Here is a 27,897-nt window from a genome sequence, read left to right as displayed (position 1 = left end):
TCCCCGGGGTCAGACACGTTGGGCCCACCAAATCCTTACGCACCAGGGTGGCCCGGCTACCAGAATCCAGTAAGGCCTCCACATCATGGTGATTCACAGTTACCGGGCAGGTGGGGGGTCGATCTGGGCCGCCATCTACGACTCCCAAGAGCGAGGCAAAACGGTGTGTGGGTGCTGAGCTGGAGGACTCCGCAGTGGGCATAGGTTCATCGGCTGGTTTCCCACACTGCCAGGAGATATGTCCCATCTCCCCACACCGGTAACACTGTCGAGTTTCCCCCTCCTGGTGTACTCTTCTTGGACCCGCCTGGTTTCTGGCTCCCCCTGGAGCCGGGATAAGTCCTGACGTGGCTGGGTTCGAGACCTTGGGGTCCTTTGGACGGGTTCTTCCCATTTGTGGTGGGGCCGCACTCCTGGGGTCTTTTCGGGAAGCATTCAGCATCTCCGCTGTGGCCTGGTACTTTTCCACAGCTTCCACGGTCAGATCAGCCGTGGTCAAGGCCTGTTGACTGATGAACCGTTTTGCCTCATAAGGCAGGGCGCGTAGGTAACGATCCACCACAACGGCCTCCACCACCGCCGCTGCTGTATTCCTCTGCGGATCCAGCCATTTCCTTGCGATTCGGACAAGTTCATGCATCTGCGCCCGAGGAGGTTGGTCTGGTTGGAAGGTCCAGCTGTGAAAGCGCTGGGCCATACCAAACTTTGTGAGTCCATATCTGCTGAGGATCTCAGACTTCAGGGCATCATAGTCAGTAACCTGGTCAGGGCCCAGGTCCCGGACAGCATTCAGCGATTCCCCGGTTAGAAAGGGGGCTAACAGACCAACCCACTGTTGCTTGGGCCAGGCTTCCCTAGTGGCCGTGGCCTCAAATGCATGCAGGTATGCCTCAATGTCATCGGTAGCTCCCATCTTAGATATAAAGTCACTTGCCTTTATTGGGCGGGTATTTTGGACCACCCTCTGTCTCTGCAACTGCAATTCCTCTGCCTTCAGAAGGTTGGCTTTCTTTTGCTCCTCCAAGAGAGCCACGTTGGAGACTGTGTCTCTTCCCTTCCCCAACCTTCAGCTCATCAGCTCCTCATTTGTTTCAGCTGCGTGGGAAGATTGGCCATAGAGGGGTGGAGTTCCCGACCATACCAGCAGATGGAGCCATAGCTGTCTGGGTTTGCAGCCACCTCAGGGGGATGTAACGTCCCTCCAGGACACAGCCTCTCGTGACATCACAACATATAAACAGGATGGGGTACCGTATAAAGGAACAGTCCAGCAGGCATAAACTGTGTAGCTGAGTGATCATAAGGTCCAGTGAACAGCAACAGGTGAGTCCGGGAGCAGTTCAGTGGCTGCTACAGCACAGGCGAGCAGGAGGCACTGCTGTTGATTGCGTGTGCTAGCGGGCCGGGGCTAGCAGATGGATCTTCGTGGTCGTCGCAACGGGAAGCCTGTTGAAACCACATCAGATGATTACGTCGGCAGACGAGTCGTGATGGATCGGCGGGACTCCGTGTCAACACTAGGACGTCCCGTCCGGTTGACAGAGAGGTAGATAGCCGGGAGATGGGCCTGGCTCGAGGCTAGCTCAAGGCTAACTGGGCCTTGCTTTGGGACAGTGGTGATTAGCCAACAACAACAACAACAGCCATTCGGTTGCAGCTAGCTAGTTGCGATGATCCGGTGTTAAGGTTCAGTGATTCAGTGATTCCGGCAGAAAATTCGATATGCTCTGGCTCGATAGCGCGATGTGCAGACAGCCCGATAATTGTCCAGGCTAGAGGTGGCTGGTAGGTAGTGCAGGCCACAGACAATGGTGAAGACCGCTAACGGTGGCTAATAGCAAGTAGCTAGTTAGCTGGCTAGCTGGCTAGTTTCAGCCGGAGGTACCAGATAAGAAGGTATAAAGAAATAATAGAATCCGAACCACATTGGGTGAGGCGGGTTGCAGGAAAGTATATTTAGTTAAAGGATAGAAAGTGAGATTAAGAAATATATACGAAAAAACCACACAAAAAAACTAACAGAAAACAAACAAAAAACAGCCTATTTACATGAGGACACTACAGAAAACACGACCGCGCTGCTACGCCATCTTGGGACTTGCCTATCCTTTGCTAGTTATAGATAATTTGTAGTCAGCAATGGAGGAGTGATTGCTTCCTCTAAGAGCACAAAACGTGTACATTTTGAAATGCTTTTTTTTTGTCTTAAAGGGGCAGTGTTGTATATTGATTAAGCTAAGTAGCCAATTGGCAGAGGGTATCATAATTTGTCTGATTCTCTGTAATAATGGTAATAAAGTGTAAAGTGGTTTCTTGCTTCAAACAACACAACAACATTTTCAGTCACCTCCTTGTCTGAAGGACAAGTCGATAAACATGTTAATGTCAAGCCCTGCAAGTCTCATGGAATGTAGGCCTACATTGAACACCACGCTGAATGATAGAACAGCTACACTATATACACAAAAGTATGTGGACACCCCTTGAATTAGTGGATTCGGCTATTTCAGCCACACCTGTTGCTGACAGATGTATAAAATCAAGCACACTGCCATGCAATCTCCATAGACAAACATTGGTAGTAGAATGGCCACAAAGTGATAGGCCACACAAGCTCACAGAATGGGACCGCCGAGTACTGAAGTGCATAGTGTGTAAAAATCGTCTGTCCTCGGTTGCAACACTCACTACCGAGTTCCAAACTGCCTCTGGAAGCAACGTCAGCACAACAACTGTTCGTCTGGAGCTTCATTAAATGGGTTTCTATGGCCGAGCAGCCGCACACAAGCCTAAGATCACCATGCGCAATGCCAAGCGTCGGCTGGAGTGGTGTAAAGCTCGCCGCCATTGGACTCTGGAGCAGTGGAAACGCGTTCTCTGGAGTGATGAATCACGCTTCACCATCTGGCAATTCGACCAAATAATCTGGGTTTGGCGGATGCCAGGAAAACGCTACCTGGCCCAATGCATAGTGCCAACTGTAACGTTTGGTGGAGAAGGAATAATGGTCTGGGGCTGTTTTTCATGGTTCGGGCTAGGCCCCTTAGGTTCCAGTGAAGGGAAATCTTAACGCTACAGCATACAATTACATTCTAGACGATTCTGTGCTTCCAACTTTGTGGCAACAGTTTTGGGAAGGCCATTTCCTGTTTCAGCATGACAATTCCCCCGTGCAGAAAGCGAGGTCCATACAGAAATGTGTAAATTATCATTTTTAAATCCCACAATCTAGTTAGATAGCTTTTGTTGTAGGCTAGTGTGCAGCGGCTGCAGCAGGTGTTATCGAAGAGGATGTTGTTGCTAATGTGTTAGCTTCGCCCTTTTCAAGATTAACTTTCAACAAGAAGTGAAGTTTCAAATTATCATCATCTGGTGAGTGGAACTGTGTTTTTTATTGCAGCTCGCTTGCTGTTGTTATCTCTTTGAAAATAACTAATGTGTGTAAAACATTGTTCCACTTAAACTTTAGATCACCGGTTACTTTGTGTGCTGAATGTGAAAAATATATTTGCAATGGGAAGTAATAGTTGTACATTTCTATTGGCAAATGCTTAGCCTAATGGTTGTGTTTTTGTAATCTTATGATTGGGACCTGCTGGCTTATTATGTCCAAGTGAACAGGCTGCTTATCTTTTAACATAATGCTGTGTGTGACTGCTGTCTTTCTATTGGCCCTATGTGTTTTACAAAAAGTGTGCTCTCCTACATGGAGTGCGCTGGTATTACGGTCGCTGTCCCTTCAGCGTCACGAGTCCCTTCAGCGTCACGATCACACTCACATCCTTTAATGTGTCACTGTTGTCGCGTTTGGTGACAGTGTGATAGCGATGGCGTTAGGCTACCATAGGTTGTGTAAGCAGTGTGGTTAATGTTGCTGGTAGCATTATCCGTGTAGGTGCTGCCTCTGTGTGAGTGGCAGCCCGAAGCCTGGCTCAGCCTGAGGGGTGCATTAAGTGATGCTATGTTTCTGTTATTGTTCTTGATTTTTGAATTTGGTACAACGTGTTGGAAGATTATTTTCCCCACTGAAGGCCTCAGTTCACAAACGCACAGCATCAGTCCCTCCTCCTCCACAGCTGAATGTAGACAACAACACAGAGATTCTGTAGACATCTTGACTAATACACGAGTGGAAGTCTATAGATCTTATTCAGTTAAAACAAAAATGTATGAAACTATACCTAAAGAGTCATTGTGTAACTTGGACATTATTTACCACCCTCCTTCAGACTATGTGACAAGTCATTGTGTAAGGGAGCTTCCTCCACAGCCGTCCCTTAGAGTTGGCTACTGCTCTCTAAACTCTGACCAAAACACCCCTCACCCACCTCCTCCGTTCCCTTTCATCCTTTCATCCCTCCATCCCTCCATCCCTGCTCCAGTCAGGCACCTCTGATGTCTGAGAGAGAGACCCAGTCACAGAGGCGCTGGCACAGATAGAGACTTGGCCCGGTCGGTCAGAGAGATCAATACAGACAGAGTCTCCATGTGCCTCTCTCCTTCAATAGCCCTAGCCTTTCTCCTTTATACCCTCCATCTGGTGCAGGGTGAATGGGACAGGCAGACAGACAGACAGACAGACAGACAGACAGACAGGCAGGCAGGCAGGCAGGCAGGCAGGCAGGCAGGCAGACAGACAGACAGACAGACAGACAGACAGACAGACAGACAGACAGACGACAGAAAGAAAAAAAGACACAGCAGGCAGGCAGGCAGGCAGGCAGGCAGGCAGGCAGGCAGGCAGGCAGGCAGGCAGGCAGGCAGGCAGGCAGGCAGGCAGGCAGGCAGGCAGGCAGGCAGGCAGGCAGACAATGCCTGTGTACTGCAGTAGTGACATGTGTGCCTCTATTGTGGGCCAAACAGGAACTGTCCCAACAAACAGGCCCTAAGCTTTTCAATTATAGATGCTGCTGTTAAGACAAAGAGTGTATGATTCATATGTCTGGAAGGGACATGCAGCTTGGCCTAAATACTGACCTATGTGGGAGATATACACCCACAAAACATGATTGTTATAGCAGATATGCACCATACAATTATGCATATCTTCCTCTAGAAAGGATCCTAAGTATTCCGTCAGTAGAAAGAGTGAAAGCTATCATATCACACACGAATTTCACTATGTTCCCCTTCATTTAACACTTGAATATTCACAGCAGACTGCAGTGACGCCATCCAGCCATCTATTATTCACTTAATGTCAATAAAACAGATCTACTGAAAGAGAGCTGCCCTGGATTTGGGGAGATGGGGAAGTTTGCATTTCTGATGTGAAATTTGTCACATAATAGACACTTTCTGATGCCGAACGGATGGTGCCTGGTGGTCGGGTCAATCCCTATCAAACACATTGGTGATTTATATAGACCCTTTCTACATGGGAAGACCTCCAATGCAGTCTCAGACCCTAACCACTAACCAGACACCTCCTGCCTAGTTGCAACCTGTCAATCCACCTGTCTCTGGGTCTGTCTCTGTGTCTGTCATTGTGTCTGCCTCTGTGTCTGTTGGTCAGTCAGTCGTTCAAAATGCCTGTGTGCTGGTTTGCCTGCCAATGTAACAAGGCTGGCCAGATGGACGTGGGAGGCTGCAGAGCTCTGATGTTTACTGAGCTACACATAGAAGCAGAGAAAGCTGGAGATACAGACTCAGTCACCCCATACAGCCGCAGCAGCAGCAGCAGCACCAGCAGCACTGCAGAGGCCAGCCAGCCAGCCAGCCGGCTAGCCCAGACAGACTCACCTGACACTCAGCCATCTCAGAGGGCTATGTCCCCCTCTTCCCCCCCCCCCACCCCTTCAGCTCAGATAGACCCAGACCCTAAGGTTAGGTTTTTTCATTGCACTGCAGTGAGCAGTGAGCTGTGGGGATAGCCCTGTTCACAACATTACCACTCACTCACTGACAATGAACTGTGGCCATTTAACTCTCCACATGACATAGGCCAGGGGTTTTCAAACTGGGGTCCGTGGCCCGAGGTACTGCAGGGGGTCCGCAATAATATTTATTGTGTGAAAAATAATTGTTTGATGAATATTGCTAGCTGCACAGAATACCATTATGGATACCATTTGTATGTCTCTGCGTCCAGTATGAAGGAAGTTAGAGGTCGTTTCCCGAGCCAATGCTAACTAGCGTTAACGCAATGACTGGAAGTCTAGAGTAGCAGTTAACATGCTAGCTGTTCTTGTTCATCCAACTCTGGGGAAGTAGGTAAATGGCTTCTTTGCCAAAATCTCAAACTATCCTTTTAATCTGGAGGAAATTACAGTCACTGGAGCTAATTACAGGGTTTTTTCTGTATAGAAAATTCTTAGGCAGGCCGTCTAAGTGATAATATTCGGGATGGAAAAACAGTTTCAGTGTCAACTTAAATGACCAAAACCAGATATTTTGGGATGGAAAAACTGTTTCAGTGTCAACTTAAACGATCAAAACCAGATAGAAAGCATGCAGAAAAGATATTGAACTATATATTTTTTTATAATACCATCTTTGAAAAACTAACAATCAAATAAAAGCTAGACAATCAGGGAGAATCTAAAATTCCCAAAACTGGGCATTCAGGGCACATATCCATTGCTTTTGTTTGAGGAGAGGAACACAGCATTAGCTTTAAAACTCTCAGCTCATGACAAACTGTGTAGAATTGCTGGGAATTAGCTTCTAAACTGCAACATTTTCTCTCAGCTCAATGGAAAAATTTGTAGAATTGCAGAAAACTAGCTTTACAATAGCAAAATGTTCTCTTCGCTGCCAAGATACCTTTCTAGCTAATAGACTATGTTAGTTTACACTTCCTCTTCCAATGAACTGTGGGGTGGTCAAAATAATGACACTGTCCACCAAATCTATTCATTTTAAAATGTTGATTACTTCTACTTGCCATTATCATTCACCTGATGATAATACAATACTTTTTTGTTAACATATGATAGGGGTCCGGTCAGGGTAGCCGGTTTGCCTGGGCGGGGGTCCCTGGGCAAGAAAAGTTTGAAAATCCCTGACATAGGCAACTGAATATGCTGGAAATTCCCAACATAAAATTATTAAAAAGGAACAAGGACAATTAGAGTATATTATTGGGTTAGTGGGGGTTTCTTGCCATATAAGCTATTGTCAATCTGTCTATTACTGTCACTGGTAATCACTTAGGACTACACTTTAGCAGGGTGATTGATAGGGACTATGTTTATGCTCTAATGTGTGCATGTTGATATTACAGTAGTTGCAGTTGTATTACAATATATGTAGCCAAATAAAAGACTGCAACATTAAGCATTTTTGTTAGAATAGTAGTGAACGCTAAAACAGACATCCATACGTTGTTTCAACCCAAAATATACTATGATGAGATCAGCTCTACTCACACACAACAAAAGCAGTACGATATAGGCCTACATAATGAGAGACCACGATTACATGATGTAATCCACGGAAAATACAAGACATACAAACATCGGACAACATGGGCTAGATAGATAATCTATTTGGACCTATTTACACTAATCTTATTCAATTAAATATATTTCAGGGAGTATCACACAGCGAAAGGCGTGCTCTGCCTCGCATGCAACAGAGCAACATTATCCCCAGCTTGTTCTTGCTTGCTGCGCGTGAGCCGCACCGCCTCCCATGGCGAGAGAGCTGCTTACCTGAGCTGTCCATGGTGCTGCAGTCGTCCTCGCGCAGTGGGCCTGCCTTCGGTCCTCCTAGGGTTGCTGCTACCGAGCCGCCGCCGATTCCGCTGCCTCTCCCTCCCCCGTTATTGAAGTTTCCACTGCTATCGACCAACTGTAAAGATTCATAGCCATCGTAACTGCAGGTCTTTTTCTTATAACCACCAAGTAGGCTCATCTCATTCAGCTCTGTGTCGTGGATTTGAGAATTACATATACATACGACAAAACAGCTACTGAATGCACATATTCCGGACGACAAATCTCAGATATCTGTTTAGAAATAATCCACCAGATATGCGCTAGTAGTTCCAGCAGCGCCTCTCCCTGTTTTCTTTTCTCCGCGATATCAAAAGCAGGACGTTGTCATCAGGATCACATTTACTACGCCGCACATCCACGGCTATGCCTGCCAGTCCGGGTTGAGTTAATGGGTCCTTTCAGTCTTTCTGCTCCAGGCCAACCTTTACAACACCATGTCGGCTGTAGGTGACTAAAGGATCGCCTGTTTCATTGTTATTTCTTTGCAAAGCAGTAGGCAAATATTTGTCAGCAAATGTAAATGTTGAATAGGCTGTAGATGTGATATAGCCTACAGAATAGCATACATAGGACTGATTCTATTCTATACGAAAATATTCACAAATCGATTTCTAATAACATATTTTAACAGCCTATAGTTAACACAATATCCTCATATGCTCATAATAATTATTAAGGGTTCAATTAACAATATTATTATAGAAACGTTTTCAGTTTCTTATAAGCTACATAGGCAATAGTCTCCATTGCTAATGGGCTATAGTTCAAGCTGGTAATGGGCCAGTTGTAGGCTATACAGTATCGCCCCACAGACATATTATAAAGGAATTAGAGTGCTGAAGTCTTAGTCAGCACTGTAGGCCAGCATTGTGCTTTGTCAGGGACAGGAGGACCACTTCAGTCTGTTGATAATTAAAGATCTAGACACCCTATTCCCTATATAGTGCACTGCTTTTGACAAGGGCCATAGGCCTCTGGTCAAAATGGGTAGGGATCAAAAGTAGTGCACGATACAGGGAATAGGGTGCCATTTGGGACTCACACCAAGTGAGCTACTTGGTGTTCTGGAACATGCTTCCTTCCTTGGCCCAGTCCCCTGGCAACTGAGGGGCTGCATGGTTGCTCAAAGCAGGACCCGGGCCTGGGAAACCCTTTACAACAGGAGCCCTGGACTGAAAGCACAGCAGGGAAGGGAATTTCCAAAAAGATAAATGATTCCCCACGTAACCGGACGCAAAGTGCCACTCCATTGAAGGATGTAGTTTCCTCTGAAAGCCAGCCTCCCAACATCAGACATTTCCCCCTGATGCATTGTTTCAGGATGTCAACTCCTGCTTTCAGTCTCCAATACAAATGGTTACAGCCTTCACTTAGAAGACTGGAACAGGACATCAAAAAAGCAATTGAATGTCCTGACATTGCAGCTTGGGCTTTTTACCACTGGTGACATGGTATTTTATGGCTATGGTCACACAACTGTGTGATGCAAAAAGTGATCACTTTGATAATGACAGTGCCCACTGTACTCACAACTAACTAACCCATTTCGAAATGTGGATCCAAGTTTTAAAAGCAGATCATACTGTAATGACTACACTTCCACATAATTTAGCATAATGGACAGATAAGTGAATATGAACAGAAAACAGGGAGAGACAATCCTAAACCTGCTAAAAAACAAATGACAGCAAAAAAATACAAAATAAAAAACGACATAACCCAGCCTACTACTGCCTTTAATTACTTCCTAAAGCTTTAAATGCCACATTGAACTCATTCATTCTTTTATAGGCGGGGTTTAACCACTTGGATATATCTTGGATGTTAATAAGACACTGTGGGTAAGGGGAAGTCCTTGTTTAACAAAGACCGTAGGATATTTTACAAGACCTTTGCCTAATAAACTGACATTTATTTCAGCTCATCAGCTGTACGCCACCTCAAACATTGCTCTGTGGCATCCATGTTGGGTGCCTTTACTATATGATTTTTAAGGCATGTCCATATCATATTGAAAACAACAATATGGAAGTCCGGCCAACTGTCCAACCATACAACCGTTCTCTTCAATAGGCCTATACTGACCTAAAATAAGCTATTCTACTAGATTCAGTGGATGTGCCATCATCTTTAAGGGTGGATAGGGGATTAATGATTATCCCTATACTGGTTCAAATGTAATGACCACTAGTATCTGCTGGGTAGGGTCCACTGGCAGACATAGGGAGAATTTCAATTGCATACTCCTCGAGTCCTCTCCTCGCTTCCTTCTCAAAACCCATTGGATGAGAAAGCCAGAGGTCCCAACCCTCTGACGTTCTCCACCAATGGGTTTTGAGGAGGCGAGGAGAGAGGACACAAGAAGTATGCTATTGAGATTCTCCCATAGTATCGCATAGTTTTGCTATATAGGCCTATGCTATATATCATAATTCAATCTATGAAGATGTATAGTGTATTTATGCATAAGAGAAATATGCCATATAGCTAAATCAAGTTTAGACTTCATGTGGTCAGTTGCTCATAATTAAGGCTACTAATGTCTAGAAGTCATATTAATAAGCTACACCTACACTGAAAAATGTAGTACCGAATTTATCTAGCTTCAATAATATACTGTCATCATCAGTGCGTTCAAGACAACTGGGAACTCCGCAAAAAACGAGCTTCAACTGGGACAAATTGTTTTGAACGGTCATCCAACTCGGAATTCCAAATCGGAAACTCGGACATCTTTCTAGAGCTCTGCTTTTCCGACCTGAAAATCACTGACGTCATGATTTGACCTCGTTTTTTCCCCAGTTGTCTTGAAAGCACCAACTGCCGTCGTATGAAAAACCAGAACTGGCAATCGCGTAAGTGCCTGGATCATACAAGGGATTTCCCTAATATTCTTCCTCAGCGAAACCCAATTCCCTTTAAAACTGAGTTTAAAAATTAATTTGAGATTGAAAGCAAATAGGCTAATTAGTCGCCTATTTAGATGTTTTTTCAAGGATTGTTGTCATCTTGTTGAACCTGCCCCTTCATTGCCAGGTGCCAGCCTGTAATAAACGCGCATTCAGCAACATGAATCATCCCCGTCATAGCCATCTTATTTTTTATTTGTTTTAACTAAGCATATCATTTTCCATTTTGATGACTCACAGAATATAAACTTTGAGAATTATGTTAGAGTGTTTTCCCAAATAGTTTAATTATTAATCATCTCAGATCATGTCTAAAAATCCCCCCTGGTCATATTAGTCATTCAATGCACTTGGAACGTTTGTAACCGTTTGGCTACGGCGGTTTCACCATTCATATGAGTGCACGTTTTTTGTTTAATCATTATTAACAAATGTATAGAAATGTTTAAAGCTTCAACGTCATACAGGGGTTGAGCGCAACGGGCTGTTTTCCCGTCGTTACGCATTTCCTCTGCCTAAAGATAGCCTAGGCCTGTAACCTGACAAAACACCTGCACTGAAAATAAAGCCAAACATCATCGATGCTATGGGATATTCATATGATAATATCCTGGTAAAAACGCAGGTTTTTACTGATGGCCAAACCACGATATGCAGAAAATCTTTCTGCAGACCAAGCCAACAGAATTCCTGGGGCAGAGAAGACAATCATTAATTAATATTGAAATCTCATCGGGAAGTAACACATGACGACGATGCTCCTCCAGAGCAAGCATTTCAGTGGCATTTGATATAAAACGTATCTGGTTTCAAACGAATGATGTAAAAAACAAAACAAAAAAAACAGCCCTTTTGTCGTAGGCCTCCCTACCTTTCAGAGCGCTCGCTGTCATTATCTCTGGAACGCCGACGTCCTCAGCTCTGGAGATGCGCGCGGAGACCCCAGCTGAGCTCTGAGAAATGCCGACTTTCGAGTTGTCATTCGCCGCCTGTCAAAGGTCAAACGATCGATGCGTCCTTGTGTACCTCGACCTGTAAGTGGTGCACGGGTACAATGTCAACTCCTGGGGTTGCCTAAAATTACAATTACAAGGACTACGACATCATCATATCATCACCTTATATTTCATGTGCGCTTCACTGAAACGAATGCGGCGACCTACATTTGCTGATCTCACAACAATATGGAGGAGCCTATCTATATTAGTTCAAGTGTTCCGGATGTCATATAGATCAATACACTGTAAACTGCGCAGTTGTTTGCTTGTGAATGACAACTACACAGCAGATCACGACTTGCTGTTTATGAAGTCCCACCGGGGGCCAGTATGAAGAAAAAAAAATTTATGCACTCACGAACTGTAAATCGCTCTGGATAAGACCGTCTGCTAAAATGACTAAAATGTAAAAAATGAAAGTGAAACCTGGGAAGGCATAGATTATATTTTAGTCATTTAGCAGACGCTCTTATCCAGAGCGACTTCAGTTAGTGAGTGCATACATTTTTTAAATTTATTTTTCATACTGGCCCCCCGTGGGAATCGAATCCATTTACATTTTAGTAATTTAGCAGACGCTCTTATCCAGAGCAATTAGGGTTAAGTGCCTTGCTCAAGGGCACAAGGACAGATTTTTCACCTAGTCGGCTCAGGGATTAGAACCAGCGACCTTTCGGTTACTGGCACAACACTCATTTACATTTTAGTCATTTAGCAGACGCTCTTATCCAGAGCGACTTACAGTTAGTGAATACATATATATATTTTTTATACTGGCCCCCATGGGAATCGAACCCACAACCCTGGTGTTGCAAACGCCATGCTCTATCAACTGAGCTACATCCCTGCCGGCCATTCCCTCCCCTACCCTGGACGACGCTGGGCCAATTGTGCGCCGCCCATGAGTCTCCCGGTCGCGGCCGGCTGCGACAGAGCCTGGATTTGAACCAGGATCTCTAGTGGCACAGTGATACAGTGCCTTAGACCACTGCGCCACTCAGGAGTACCTCTTAACCACTAAGCTACCTGCCGCCCCAAACCAATCCACAAACCATGCTCTACCAACTGAGCTACATGGGACTTAATATATTAAATGAAATTCATCACTCACATGTGCGGATCATGTAATAAGCCAGTATCCAGCAAATATACATGGGTTTTATGATTGCCTATATTAGATTTTACCGGACATATTTCCTATCTGTAGGCTTATCTAGAGAGATCCCTGTTATATCCACCTCCATACAACAGGAAATGACAAACCTCTGATGGTTGAGTCTGACATGTAAACAGAGCTGAGGTCATCAGTCTCCATAATCAGCATTAATCCCTGGTTGAAATCCACTCCAGGTGTTCCACCCCAGTTTAATGCACATGGGATTAATGCTGCATTCATAACCAAGTGGGAAGGTGGTATTTCTCCTTACCACTGGGATAAAACCACTTGAACGCCCCTCCAACCGGTGATTACTTGTGCGAAACTTGTCTATCATCCCTGAGCTCCGACGTCTCCCACATGCTGACCTCTGATGCCACTTACTAAGGAAATGACCTCGATAACAGCATTTTCGGCAGTTAAATGCAACAACAAAACATGATTTATAAAAAGCAATCTATTAATATCGTTTTTGAACCCTATAATTTGTTTACAAGCATGATAGCTGTACTTTTTTTAGTTTATGGTTTATGCAGCTGGTTGGCCATTAACAAATCGTGGTCCTCTGTAGCTCAGCTGGTAGAGCACGGCGCTTGTAACGCCAAGGTAGTGGGTTCGATCCCCGGGACCACCCATACACAAAAATGTATGCACGCATGACTGTAAGTCGCTTTGGATAAAAGCGTCTGCTAAATGGCATATTATTAAATCAGTGTTTCTCAACGAGTTCAAAGCAACCTCTCCCTCAACATGACCAAGACAAAGGAGATGATTGTGGACTACAGGGAAAAAAAGAGGACTGAGCACGCCCCCATTCTCATCGACGGGGCTGTAGTGGAACAGGTTGAGAGCTTGAAGTTCCTTGGTGTCCACATCACCAACAAACTATCATGGTCCAAACACACCAAGACAGTCGTGAAGAGGGCACGACAAAGCCTATTCCCCCTCAGGAGACTGAAAAGATTTGGCATGGGTCCTCAGATCCTCAAAAAATTCTACAGCTGCACCATCGAGAGCATCCTGACTAGTTGCATCACTGCCTGGTATGGCAACTGTTCGGCCTCCGACCGCAAGGCACTACAGAGGGTAGTGCGTACGGCCCAGTACATCACTGGGGCCAAGCTTCCTGCCATCCAGAACCTCTATACCAGGCGGTGTCAGAGGAAGGCCCTCAAAATTGTCAAAGACTCCAGCCACCCTAGTCATAGACTGTTCTCTCTGCTACCGCACGGCAAGCGGTACCGGAGTGCCAAGTCTAGGTCCAAAAGACTTCTCAACAGCTTCTTACCACAAGCCATAAGACTCCTGAACAGCTAATCTTGGCTACCCAGACTATTTGCACTGCCCCCCCACCCCCCACCCCATCTTTTTACGCTGCTGCTACTCTGTTAATTATTTATGCATAGTCACTTTAACTCTACCCACATGTACATATTACTTCAACTACCTCAACTAGCCGGTGCCCCCGCACATTGACTCTGCACCGGTACCCCCCTGTATATATAGCCTCCCTACTGTTATTTTATTTTACTTCTGCTCTTTTTTTCTCAACACTTTTTTGTTGTTGTTTTATTTTACTTTTTTATTTAAAATAAATGCACTGTTGGTTAAGGGCTGTAAGTAAGCATTTCACTGTAATGTCTGCACCTGTTGTATTAGGCGCATGTGGCCAATAACATTTGATTTGATTTGATTTGATGTGAATGCATCCAACTGGTATTTACGAGTTCACAACCAGTGCGGCAGGTAGCCTAGCAGTTAAGAGCACTGGGCCAGTAACCGAAAGAGCGCTGGGCAAGTAACCCTAAATGCTCCTTTAAGTTGCTCTGGATATGAGTGTCTGCTAGATGACTCAAATGTAAACATTTATGGTGATTACCACCTTCCCACTTGGTTATGAATGCAGCATTACAGATCCAACTCTGATAGGGGATAGAAAGAGAGAGTAGTCAGAAATACCTCCCTTAGTTCTTCTCAGGGTTCACTACAGGATCACACACACACACATGTGCACGAACACAAAAACACATGCGCATGTGTACACACAAACACGTGTACAAATGCAGACATGCACTTCTCCCTGCTGCCTTCTCTGATGTCAGATCAAAGGGTGTATTGATCAGAGAGGGGGAGAGAGAGGGTGCTATAAATGTTATGAGTTCTGTCACATTATACTGCATTGCCATGCATGGTGGACTAGATACAGATGCTGCATCACTGCAGCATGACTATAGAGTTCTGTGATAGCCTATCTAATATGTCTGCAGTGGCATTCCCAGACAAAATTCACAGTAGAAATCTATCAGTCTCCTATATAGCACACACAATAATGTTATGAACAAAAATAATATTCAGGGAATGTAGCTGAAACTTACAGTACTATAGCTTTGAATGGTAGACATTTAGTTTATATTCATAGTAGGCATGTTGCCTGGAACTAGTGTTTGACCTTGAGAGTAAAACAACTGAAAGGAAATTCTGAGAAAATAATTTTATTTTTCTTGGAATATGGCAGATTTTGGACAGCAACATGACTTTTGGACAGAAAACATTCAGTGTGTGGTATTGCACAACAGAGGGGTGGGTTAATACACAGCGTATGAAAAGCTTTCCTAACCACTCGTTCACCACAATGGGCTTGCCATATGTATACTGGGCCAATTACAGTTTACACCAGTGACTATTTGCATATTGTGTTATTGAAATCTGAAAGGGAGACAGACACAAGACACATCCTCCCACAAACACTGTCCAACCACTAACCACACTCATCCTTTTTCTGATACAGCAATTCAGATGCATTACACTTTCAATTAGTTAAAACACTCATAAACTCTTCAACAAGTCATTACAAATAGTAAGGCCTCTGGCTCTTTGAATATAATTCTACCATTGTTAAAATCTTTGGTCCCTTTTAACACAGTTATAGACCCATTCATTATAATCGTTTTATATTTGGTCTAGTCTTGCACACTAAACTTCAATAGACTAGGGAGAAGGTTATATTTGGTCTAACTAAAATCAACAAAACAGTTTCAAATTAAACAAAATAAAAACACATTTATGTAATCCAAAATCCTTTGATAAAGATTAAACTCTTCATTTGATCGAACTAAAAAATTAAGCCACATTATAGGGTGTGCTGTTTAGAAGACAATGTCCACAATAGTCATTTCAGTTGAAATGAAGGATAAATCACATATATAGAAATCAACAGTTAAGTACCCTTAGGTGCTATAGGAGTGTCAAGACAGTTTTACAGTCTTTGAAATGTAAGGTATATTTAGAGTTGCACATCAGGCTCTCATGTTCTGCAGTCCTGCTGATTTCCGTTTCTCCCTGGGACTTTAAACTTACTATCTGGAGACAGGAAATCAGTCTCTGTCTAAAAGGTAAGGACGAAAACCTTCATACACTCCAGCCCTTGAGGAAATAAGCTATGCACCCCTGATCTATGTAGTGCATAGGATTGTATTTGCAAACATGTTTTGGTACTGAGATAACTGCCAAGCTAAGGGCTCCTAACATCTAGCGGTAGTCTTGTCTTGCAGCCATGTACTCAACTAACGTCTTCACTAACTAACATTAGGAGTCCCTGTGCATGGCCTTTGCTTCTGATGCGTCACCTCTGCTCTCCTCAGGGCATTGGGATGCGTTGTGTGTCTGTCTGTGATGTGCTGGGGATCTTGGTGCTGAGGAGAGAGTTGATGTAAGGCCAGATCCTGTCTGTATCTGTGCCTGAGAACGTGTGCAGGATGCCCTTTGACCTGGGGAGGAAAATAAGGACACACTTTACAGGTAAAGTTGCATAACTACCATGTAGCATAATTACATTATATTGTAACTACATTGTCACTGATCAGTATTTCAGGATAGTCAAGGCAAGAAATTTACACAATGCTTTAAAAAATGAGTCAGTGAAGTGAAGGGTGGACGTACTTGTACAGGTTTATGATGGGCTTGGCCAGGTCCTTGTACTGCCTCAGTCTGGCCACTAGAGCCTCTGGTTTGTCATCATCATGATGGATCAAAGGCTCCCCACTGATGTCATCCCTGCCCTGGGGGGGGAAAACAGAACCAATGCAACTTAATTATTATTATATCAATGACATAAACCCATGAAAACTGTACCCAGCTCACAGAGAGTTGTCTTGAACCCCTCACATTCAATACACTATTTCAAGATATTACTGATCATTCACAAATACAAGTGTTAGGAATATAACAATCTGGTACCGTATTTTCACAGCCTTCTGTAGCAACCATAGCAACCATTGCTTAGCACATGCTTTCCCAAACTCGGTCCTGCCCCCCCCCACCCAGACAGACTAACCAGAAGACTAAATATGTGTAAAGGAGATGATGGTGGTGATTAAAAACTGAGAAAAACAATGTTGTTTTCTGACCTGTACGCGTGGAGGGTTGAAGCCCATGTTGTAGACCCTGCCGCTGGCTGGGTGGATCCAGCGGTCACTCAGCCTGTCCTTCAGGGTCTCATAGGGAATGTTGAGGCTGATGACCAGGTCCAGGTCACAGGTACTGTTCAGAGCCTTGGCCTGGGCCAGGGTACGGGGAAACCCTGGGGAGAGTTGGGAGATGAAGGACGGAGACTGAGGGGTGTGTGTGTGTGTGTGTGTGTGTGTGTGTGTGTGTGTGTGTGTGTGTGCGTGTGAATCTCACATTGCTCCTGCACAACAACTTCAAGGAAAATATTTATGTATTTTCTATGACATCATAAAGGTCGTATCGTTATGTAAACAATACAAACACAACATCCTGATCAATTTCCTTTTAACCTACACTGATATGGACTGGTAGACATACTGTAAATACAGTATTTACTGTTGGTTCCTCTGGCCTGGCTGTGAGACGAGTTAATAGCTGCTTTCAGAGGGTGTAAACCTGAACTACTGTTTACAAACCTTGGCCTGTTGCCTGACTGGCCTCTTTCAGCTTGTTTCTGGGCCAGACACAAACCTGTACAGTCAGTGTTCATGATACCTTACTGTGCTCATGTGTTTTTGGTTGTTTGCCAATTCATTAACCCTCTCTATGTTCTTGCTTTCTCTACGCAGCTGAAAAAAGATATTTGGAAGTCTGTGTGCATTTCATGGTGTGTGTGTGTGTGTGTGTGTTTGGTCTTACCATCCATCAGCCAGCTGTGGCGGGTCATCTCCTCCAGCCTGGGAAGTAGGAGCCGTGTCATCACATGGTCCGGCACCAGCAGACCCCTCTCTATGTAGGTCTTAGCCAGAACACCAGCATCTGTGGAGGGAGGGAGGGAGGGAGGGAAAGAGAGAGATAATGAGGAGGAGGAGGAGGATGGAGGAGGAGGAGGAGGAGGAGGAGGATGGAGGAGGAGGAGGAGGAGGAGGAGGAGGAGGAGGATGGAGGAGGAAGAGGAGGAGGATGGAGGCATCAATTCCCGATAATTCAAAAGCATTCAAAAGTTTTGAAAGATTTCTAGTAAGAGAGGTGGAGTAAACCCAGACAGGAATGCCCTCTGTAGCTTTAACACCTAAACGGTTACCAATTCACCCTGTTTTCTTTCCCCCCTTTTTTTCTTGCTTTCTTTACAGCAGTCAGTCACGTAGCACATCTCAGACAGATCTCCAGACACCTCTAAACTAAAGCCATCAATAATTGATTAATGTCATTTAATGACCTACTGACCAAACTGGATCGCGACAATGTCGTTACAGGGGCTAGAATAAAAATACATAAAGCCATAGCATAAGATTAATTGTTTCCATTCAGATTTACTTAAGGTAGCAGGGTTTACAAAGTATGAATGTAAGATAATGTCTTCATTAATGTAAATAACTCCAGTATAGTAATTCTAGAAAACTGTGTTTAGTAAGGCATGGCCTTGAAACTGCACTGTAACTGTAATTACAACCCCACACATGTTTTGGGTTTAATGCCCTCCCTACATCACATTTCATCTGTGGGCTAAAAAGCTTGGCACACTTTCTGATTAAAATAGGTCAGATAAGTCAACTCAGAGAAATTCAGAGAAATTCAAAACATAAGTTTGCTATAGCCTGTGAAGTTTCAGAGACTATTAGCAAAGAAACAGTTTCATAACTGGGATTTGTTTTTTTTTACCAGATTGTTGATTTGCCATAGCCTCTAACTTTAACTAATGTTTATGTGGCTTGGATGATAGGAGTTTCTTGACTTCAGAAATGCGCCACTGAGCAGCCTGGTGCCAACTTGGAAGCGACTCTCTTCACCTAGCCTGAACTTAGGCCTCTGCTGGTGTTACAATATTGTTGCAATTTATGGCTTAGGCTAGTGGGGGTGAAGGCTAGTTAGGCTACTAAAGGCTAACATTAGCAAAAAATATGTAACCTAAAACATAGCAGGGGTAAAATAAACGCCTGAGCGGGGTCCCCCGATTCCGGTTTTCAGGGAAAAGGAAGCTAGGTTGAAATAATAATAACAATAATAACAATAATAATAATAATAATAATTATTATTATTATTATTATTATTATTATTTTATTTTAAAGCTAGGTTGAAGACACTGTATCCCTGAAAAACTGACGGTTTCTAGCAACCCCGCTGAGGATGACAAATATGTGGCAAAAAACTATAGCAAATAATAATATTTAAAAAAAGATGAAATCAAGAAAACAAATAAATAAATGGTAAATAATAAATAGATAAATGTCTAATTATTTATCAAGAATAGGCCTACCTGTATTTGCAGCTATATTCTCCCGAACAAAGTCGCCACTGGACAGATGTGTCAGGCCAAATCTTTGCGCAATTCTCTCGGATATGGTCCCCTTTCCCGAGCCTGGTGGACCCATGATCACGGCTCGAAACAGTTTGGCCATACTCCACTATAGCCTGCAACACCACGGACTGTATCTGTGTCTGGAGGAGACTAAATAAATACAAAGTTTAGTCCAGTGTTGCTATAACCTACTGCCTTCAATGAAACATTGTTAGGCCTAAACATCTTTCAATGCTGCCCATGGTGTGCACTGTGCACCTTATTATCAAAGTCCGTGAACAGATACTTTCTGCTCGTTATGAGTTAACAGGGACAGTATATCAACAGTTTATTACACCGAATCTAACTTCATTGCCAATTATCCCGAATTGGGTTACGACTTAAAAAGGCTACAGAAAAACGGAATTGTTAAAGAGCCTCATTCATCCAATCTGCGAGAGAAATCGAACTTTCCAGATTGCTGATTGTACATATGGAGGATTTAAACTATGGAGAAAAAAATAACATAACGGGGCAATAGTCAAGCGATGTAGGCCTACCTCACCGATGCCCACAATCACTCCTCACCTTCGATTTATGCGTGTGTGTCCTGCAAAAAGTATGCGTAATATAGCACGTAGTTCACTCAGACCAAGTAAGAACTATTTTATTTATGTTCCCAGGGGACAGTAGCTTGTCTGCGTCTTTAAGAAAGGGTTTTTCTCTGCGAATGAATGGAGGAGCTGCCTCAACGCCCTATTTCTCAGCACCTCCCCGACACATCATTCAGAAAAAAATGTGGACGACTTGTGCGCAGGAACTTGTTAACGCTTGGGAATCTGGTACCTGTAGTTTTCTATTGTGAGTGAGACATGAGGAATTTACAAATGGAACCATATGTAAGTCGCTGAAACATGAAAAGTAAAGGGAATACCTAGTCAGTTGCATAACTGAATGCATTCAACCGAAATGTGTCTTCTGCCGCATTTAACCCAACCCCTCTGAGGTCTAGAATATACTTATTCTAGAATAGAATAGAACCTGGGTCGTCTGCACGACTCCAGATCACCTTATCACACTGAGCTGAATCCCATAGGCATCAGCTCATACTGCTTTCACAAGTCTATAGATCTAAAGTTAGGATGTTAGGATGGAAGGTCATCAACCATGCATAGTTTGTGTGACCCACCTCTACACTATTCCACACTATTAGGCTAGTAAAGGATCATTGCGTTGCCATAGTTGACTCACTTCACTGTATGAAAGTTCTCATCTTCATTTTCTAGCCTCAATCTGCAATTTATTGCATTGATTGATGTTTTATTACAATGTAATTAAAGCTATTCAGATCTATTTTGGGGTTCTATTGATTGGCACGTTTCCAGAGGGGAGAGAGGGGTGGGGGGTTGATAATGACGTAATGAATGGTAATAGGATTAATCCGAATTCATATACCCACTGATGTGTAAGAGACCTATTGACGAAACACTGCCAACCACAAAATAGACGCACTTGTTGACAGCAACACTCAGTGCAGAGCGTAAACGGTAATTGGCGATTTTCGGGTTTCCCTCTGAAACATTGGCCATCACCCATCATTACCATTACGCACAGAGACAGTGTCACTCCGCGCAACATTTGCGGACCAAGGACTGTACTTGTTGCGAACCATACCGCGGCGTCAGAGTCCTAAAGCTGTCAAATGCTGCGCATGCACAACCTATTGGTGTCTTCAGTCAATGGAACCTGCCTAATCCACCACACGAAAAAAAGTAAATTGGAAGATTATTATACTTCCAATTTACTCAACTAGTTGTGCGTCGAGACCCGGAAACATTGTTTTATTATTTTGTCACATGGCTGAGAGATTTCAATAACAACAAAAAATGGCGACAATCACGTTGTTCGATGTGGGTCTTGCTGCGTCATTAAAACTATTCATGTAAACACGGGAATGAAACGCGCAAAATGCAAGTAAGTAAGACTAATATCCGTTAGATATTTACTGCAAGTAAATATAAATAAGAATTACTCATGTTAATTTGAATGCTTGGACTACATAGTATTTGTTTTTATCTAGAGAGGGGTGTGTGCAGGCTGGGCGTTAGCGTTTGGCTGCACAATAATAAGACTCAATCGACACCGATAGCATTGCTTTTTGACATGGACTTGTTATTGAATATCAGAGTTGTTATGGCAATGTATATATGTTACAATTTTGAAAATGATTGACGGGCTGTTTACAAAGGTTTTTAAATAGCCTTACTCTTGTTGTATTTACAGAAAACAGCAACAAGCTTTCCCAACAACATGGAGTTGAATAGCTGGAACAATTGAAATGTGATGATTGCTTTCTATATTTTTCTTTAGTGTTTTAAACGTTTATTTAATATATCGGCTACCTGGTCTGCGCTTCACGATTATTGAAGGGTCCGATAGGCTATTATTTATAATAAGTACAGTCTATTGGGAGTTTTATATGCTATTTAATTTTTACAATTACGCAACCAATGTTATGTTTTGATCGATTTAACAGTTGTCTCAACGTTGTGCAGCAGGTTATTTTTCAAATAAGTGTTGGCAAGTGCTCCTGCAATTCTGTGATATCAAACAGAACCAGCAAATCGACTTGTTTACATGAAGCGGAGGGAGAAGGAAATCGGGAGGAGTCTCCGCCGGCGGGCTACGCTACTGGACTGCTGGAGAGGCTTCGCGCGCTGAGGGCGGAGCCCCAATAATCATAACAAGTCTGACGTCAGCTCTGTGGTGGGCATAAATTATGCAGTTTAAACACTGTACTGAGTAAACAGTGGTGGCTTCGACCAACTAACAAGGTTTTATTCTGGTAGGCTATGTATCTGTTGTGTAGCAATTCTCTTTCTAAGAGGTTTAGAAAAAGCTGATATGCTACAGTAGTTAGACATGTATTGGTAGGTATTACAATCATATGAGGTGAGAAAGACTCATCTTACTAAGGTGGTAAAATACCTTTCTAGAATTCTGTAATGCCTGTGTGGAATTCATAGCACATACATAATTAATCATTATCTCCTGTGAATAATTACAAAGCTTTGCCGGTTTTGGTAAATGCATTTCGCTGTGTAAGTTATTAGAGAAGCCTATTTACATTACTTCTGCATGCAAATGTATTCTCATTCTTGTAACTTGATACCATGAAAAACACAGGTACAGAAATGTGGATTTTGCATATTATCAACCATCATAGTCATTTTGTTACTTTCTGCAATATCCAAAGGCACCCCCACCTGCCTGACTCTATACAGTGTCATGTCATTCTAAGTCCCTCCTTTGGCACGATTCCATCTGCAATAGAACAGTGTGACTGACAAGATATTATTGTCGCTCTGGGCTCCCAGTCCTGTGTGTGTGTGTGTGGGCCTGGCATCATGAAGACTGATGGCATCTGACACTTTGGACCACCACAGCTGATGCTGTACTGTGCTGGGACTTAAACTGACGGGGCTGCTGTCTCTGGGCTGCTGTCTACTGTCTGCTTAACTTGACATCCAGGCTGCCCTTGTTCAGTTATCACTGTGCTGATGCTGTCCATCTTAAAGGTACAGTACTGTGATAACTGAAGGATGGCTGTCACCTTGACACACCTGACCCATTATGTGATGATGGATGGATGGATGGCGGGAGATGGTACTGCTGTATCAGAGGTGAGGTGTAGTATGGGCACTGGGCAGGGCTCTAAATTATAATTTTTTATTGGAAGCAATGGTGCTCCCAACTTTAAAAAGTTAGGAGCACAACATACAATTTAGGAGCACCAGAAAATACGATTTTTAAAAATTGATTGAGATATAGCCTATATGATTTCTAGCTACTTCTGAAGCACATGCTGTGCCCTAGAAACTAATATGTAACCCTGTAAAGACAATTGTTTATTATAAAAAGCTGCAAATGGTTATACAAATACCTGTTTTTGAAATTGCAAAGTTATTTGTGGAATATTAGGTTTCTACATTGTGTAAAAGCACTATTTTCAAACCACCGTACTGCTGTGCAATATTACATGCACCCCTGCCAATAAAGACTGGTGGGTCAATTTGTTTTGTAAATTCTCAAATTGAAATAAAAAATAAAGTTGGTTCTGGGAGTATTCTAAGGGTGATTATTAGGTTGCATAAACATGATTAGTGCTTTCCCCCCACAATTCTGGCCTTCAAACTGGCATAAATAAGGAGGACAGGTTAGCGGCACCCTAGCGGTTAAGGGCGTTGGGCCAGTAACCGAAAGGTCGCTGGTTCAAATCCCCGAGCTGACTAGGTGAAAAATCTATCGACGTGTCCTTGCGCAAGGCACTTAACCCTAGTTGCTCTGGATAAGAGTGTCTAGTAAATGACGTAAACTGTAAATGATAGGTTATTGCTGTTGGTCAAAGTCTGGAAATATGACTCTGACTGGGGAGAGAAAGAGGCTTGCTTGAAACCTACTGCCTGTAATAGAAACAGCCCTTCTCTAATTATGTAGACTACTAGATATTTAAGGTTCATAATTTAAACATTCTCCATTTGAAAAAAATTAAGTGTTCTATATCCTTCTTACTCGTGCTGATATTTCAGTGTTCTATTTTATTTGTTCCAAGTTAGGTAACAGATTTGAGGGTTTTTTAAGATGAGAGAGGAGATATTGTGTTTCTCCGTTCTCCCTACTGCAAGCCTTGCTCAACTTGTTTTACCTTCACAAACCACGGCCTCTAAACACCCGGCCAAACCAAAAGCATAATTGGCAGCGGGGGTTTTCCAATCATAAAATGAGGATTCATGACCCACCTGTCCCCCGGGCAAGTTACGCGCCTGACCATGACGCTACCGAATATGCGCTCGTTTTTTTCTCTGGCACTCGGAAACAGCATTACAGCAAAGGGTAATTATAACAACAATTATTATCTGTGAGATTTTTTCCAAGGCAAAAAAATAAATTGATCCCAAATTGAAATAGGCTCTATGCACGCATCACTTTCGAATTGGCGTAAGGATGCTTGGAAATTTCCGGTTACCGGAAAAAAAACACAGTGACAGTAGACCGTTGAGATGGCAGAGATGAAGTTTACAAGGTGTTTGCTGGAGTTGCCTAAAGTATCTGTTAATGATATACGGAGGGTCGTCCGGACATCCAGTACGACACCACGTAGCAAACTGGATAAAGGCTTCACATTTTAAGTTTCTTCTTTTCTTTGCAACTTTGAAGGTAATATGCTAACGCTAGCTAGCCTGAGCTAGAAGCCTTGCTTTGGTGTTTTAAGTCATGACTCCGTCCTGACTCCGTCCGTGCTTCAGGTTAATCATGCTTTAAATAAAGTTTAATCATGTGTACCTCTCACTTCATGTGTTTGTACTTTTATGAAAGTATCAGGTAAAAACAGGGCTACAAATGAGATCTCTGTGAGAGCCCACTGCTACCGCTCAATGAAGAAACTAAAGCCACCACACCAGCTGAGAGTAGGACTAGATTAAGTGACTAGATTAAGTGACACGTTCAAAGTTCTGTTGAATTTGTTCAAGGTTCTGTTCAACACATGTTTTACTCGTTTAATGTTACCACAGCTTTGATTGCCATTGCTAAGAGAACAACACTTTAGAACTTTAGTGGTTTTCACGATAGCTGAACAGTGGTAGCCTAATACAGACCAGGGTAGCTGAGTGGGAATTGCCATGCTTTGTTGTTGGGTCTGTTGTAAACAAATTGGAGTTTGGTTTGAAATGTAAACAATAATGAGATTACTACTTTTTCCTGACTTGATGACTGCAATGACAGTAACATATTCCACTCACTATTCTTCAAACTGCTGATGTTTTAATCAAAACTGTCCTGTCATCTTTACTTCTTTCTTTATAAACATATGGCCCAACTTACTTGCTTTTGAACTTGATGTTTCTAATTTTCAAGAGGAATTAGGAGCAAAACCTTCACTCTACTGTTGTTATTGGTACTAGGCTACAATGTTGCACCACTCACCTACTGCTCTGCCAATACTGGTCCTCTGTAGCTCAGCTGGTAGAGCACGGCGCTTGTAACGCCAAGGTAGTGGGTTCGATCCCCGGGACCACCCATACTCAAAAAAATGTATGCACGCATGACTGTAAGTCGCTTTGGATAAAAGCGTCTGCTAAATGGCATATTATTATTTACTGTTTGAAGGTAGGTAAATGGCACAAGACAATAGGTAAGTGGTGCAAGACAGTAGGAAAGTGATGCAGAAAGCACAAAAGTGACACGAGACAGTAGATAAGTTGCTTACACCAGTAAAAAGTAGAAATAACAAGTTTTGCTCCTATTCCTGCTGCTGTAGACCCTCGTCTTTCAAAACCCATTAAATTATGCTTCTGTGTATTTCAGATGACATTGCGTGATTCACAGCCAGTTGTGCTTGTTAAAATCTACCGTTCCTGTGTGGCTGGGTGTGGGATATGCAATCATTGTTGGGACGCTCGGTCCTTTCCCAAACTCCGGTCAGTGGGGCTGGAAGACTGAAATTGTTCCATTGAAACAGCACTGGAACAGCTCCCTTCTTCAGACGTCTGCGACCAGCTGGAGTCGGAGGCTCTATCACATCTTCACTTACAAAGTGTCGGCTGCAGACTCGTGTGTTTGTTGTAAGAAAGTTGACTCGTCGAATGTTAATCACCCACCGTTTATGTAATTCACTGTCTTTGGGAAAAGTAAAAAAACTAACAGAAGAATTGCATCTGGCAGACACTGTACATTGCGGCACACAGCAGTGATGGCTGGAAGAGCTGTCATCCCGTTTTTGAAAGGACACTTTCGTACGTTTACACGTCATCGTGTTATACGTCAAGACGAAGTATTACAAGTAAAAACATTAACATAAACAACAACAACGACGAAAATTAACCGTTTCGGATGTTTTTGACGACAAGCATTCAATGCTAGCATACGGTAGCACAGCATTCTACGATAACCGGAAGTTTACATCCATCCTGAGATTTAACTGGAAATACGTCATGCTCGCCTGTGCATATCGCCTATTCCAGGTTGCACAGCAAAATATTTAGGATCATATGTAACCAAAATGGTCTCACATTACAATGTAGTGTCTGATATACATTTGTAATACTTCATAATGATTCACATTGCCCAATGAGTGTAGCCTATCATTTCCCCATTTTATTTGACTAGAATTGCTATTTCATGTAGAAAGAATGATGCATTACGTCATAAATTGAAAGGGAACAAATGTATGTTTTGTAGCATTTGAATCATTCATGTATATAAGAAAATGCAAATAAATCGGAAAGAAATGGAAAAAAATATGTATAGATGTTATTTCTAATACTCGTGACGTGTGGCCACTAACCTCTGATTAGATTTCTATCAGTGGTGGAAAAAGTACCCAATTGTCATACTTGAGTAAAAGTAAAGATGCCTTAATAGAAAATGTCTGATCAGAGCCTGAAGGTAAGGAGGTGCCTTTCCCCTCACAGCTCCGTAGGCAAGCACCATGGTTTTGTAGTAGTGCAAGCTTCAACTGGAAGCCAGTGGAGTGTGCGGAGGAGCGGGGTGACATGAGAGAACTTGGGAAGGTTGAACACCAGATGGGCTGCAGCGTTCTGGATAAGTTGTAGGGGTTTAATGGCACAGACAGGGAGCCCAGCCAACAGCGATTTGCAGTAATCCAGACGGGAGATGACAAGTGCCTGGATTAGGACCTGTGCCGCTTTCTGTGTAAGGTAGGGTCGTACTCTGCGAATGTTGTAGAGCATGAACCTGCAGGATCGGGTCACCGCTTTGATGTTAGCGGAGAACAACAGGGTGTTGTCCAGGGTCACGCCAAGGTTCCTTGCACTCTGGGAGGAGGACACAATGGAGTTGTCAACCGTGATGGCGAGATCATGGAGCGGGCAGTCCTTCCCCGGGAGGAAGAGCAGCTCCATCTTGCCGAGGTTCAGCTTGAGGTGGTGATCCGACATCCACACTGATATGGCCGCCAGACATGCAGAGATGCAATTCGCCACCTGGTTATCAGAAGGGGGAAAGGAGAAAATTAATTGCGTAGCAATGAGAGGAGAGACCATGTGAGGATATGACAGAGCCAAGTGACTTAGTGTATAGAGAGAATAGGAGAGGGCCTAGAACTGAGCCCTGGGGGACACCAGTGGTGAGAGCACATGGTGCACAGACAGATTCTCGCCACGCCACCTGGTAGGAGCGACCTGTCAGTTAGGACGCAATCCAAGAGTGAGCAGCGCCGGAGATGCCCAACTCGGAGAGGGTGGAGAGGAGGATCTGATGGTTCACAGTATCAAAGGCAGCAGATAGGTCTAGAAGGATAAGAGCAGAGGAGAGAGAGTTAGCTTTAGCAGTGCGGAGAGCCTCCATGACACAGAGAAGAGCAGTCTCA

General features: G+C 43.4%; 2 protein-coding genes and 1 long non-coding RNA gene across 4 annotated transcripts in view; 1 reads left to right on the top strand and 2 right to left on the bottom strand.

The window, feature by feature from the left end:
* The window catches only part of LOC121540451 (putative tyrosine-protein phosphatase auxilin), a 78,178-nt gene extending 68,483 nt beyond the window's left edge, over nt 1–9,695 (bottom strand). The window contains 1 exon segment of the mRNA XM_041849325.2: nt 7,656–9,695. Coding sequence (XP_041705259.2) covers nt 7,656–7,857 — 202 coding nt within the window. The 5' untranslated portion in view covers nt 7,858–9,695.
* Nucleotides 9,696–15,260: 5,565 nt separating this feature from the next.
* LOC121540450 (adenylate kinase 4, mitochondrial) lies at nt 15,261–20,305 on the bottom strand. Of its 2 annotated transcripts, none has more exons than XM_041849324.2 (6): nt 20,069–20,305; nt 19,488–19,679; nt 17,930–18,049; nt 17,191–17,363; nt 16,724–16,842; nt 15,261–16,551 (listed from the first exon to the last, which is right to left on the bottom strand). In XM_041849324.2, exons 2-6 carry the CDS (start codon nt 19,627–19,629, stop codon nt 16,422–16,424), a joined length of 684 nt encoding a protein of 227 aa, XP_041705258.1. In that variant the 5' UTR covers nt 19,630–19,679; nt 20,069–20,305; the 3' UTR covers nt 15,261–16,421. The 2 variants fall into 2 exon arrangements, with proteins under 2 accessions (XP_041705258.1, XP_041705257.1); XM_041849323.2 differs by having other exon boundaries at nt 20,097–20,305.
* A 376-nt stretch (nt 20,306–20,681) lies between these two features.
* On the top strand, nt 20,682–26,796 carry LOC121540449. Its single transcript, XR_006657464.1, has 3 exons — nt 20,682–21,482; nt 21,792–24,401; nt 25,875–26,796. It is a non-coding gene; the product is annotated as an uncharacterized LOC121540449 (long non-coding RNA).
* The last annotated feature ends 1,101 nt before the right edge of the window (nt 26,797–27,897 follow it).

The sequence above is a fragment of the Coregonus clupeaformis genome, chromosome 26, assembly GCF_020615455.1.
Source record: "Coregonus clupeaformis isolate EN_2021a chromosome 26, ASM2061545v1, whole genome shotgun sequence".
In the NCBI taxonomy this organism is placed as follows: Eukaryota; Metazoa; Chordata; class Actinopteri; order Salmoniformes; family Salmonidae; genus Coregonus; species Coregonus clupeaformis.
Note: the sequence above shows the minus strand (reverse complement) of the source record. Positions and strands in the feature narration are given on the sequence as shown.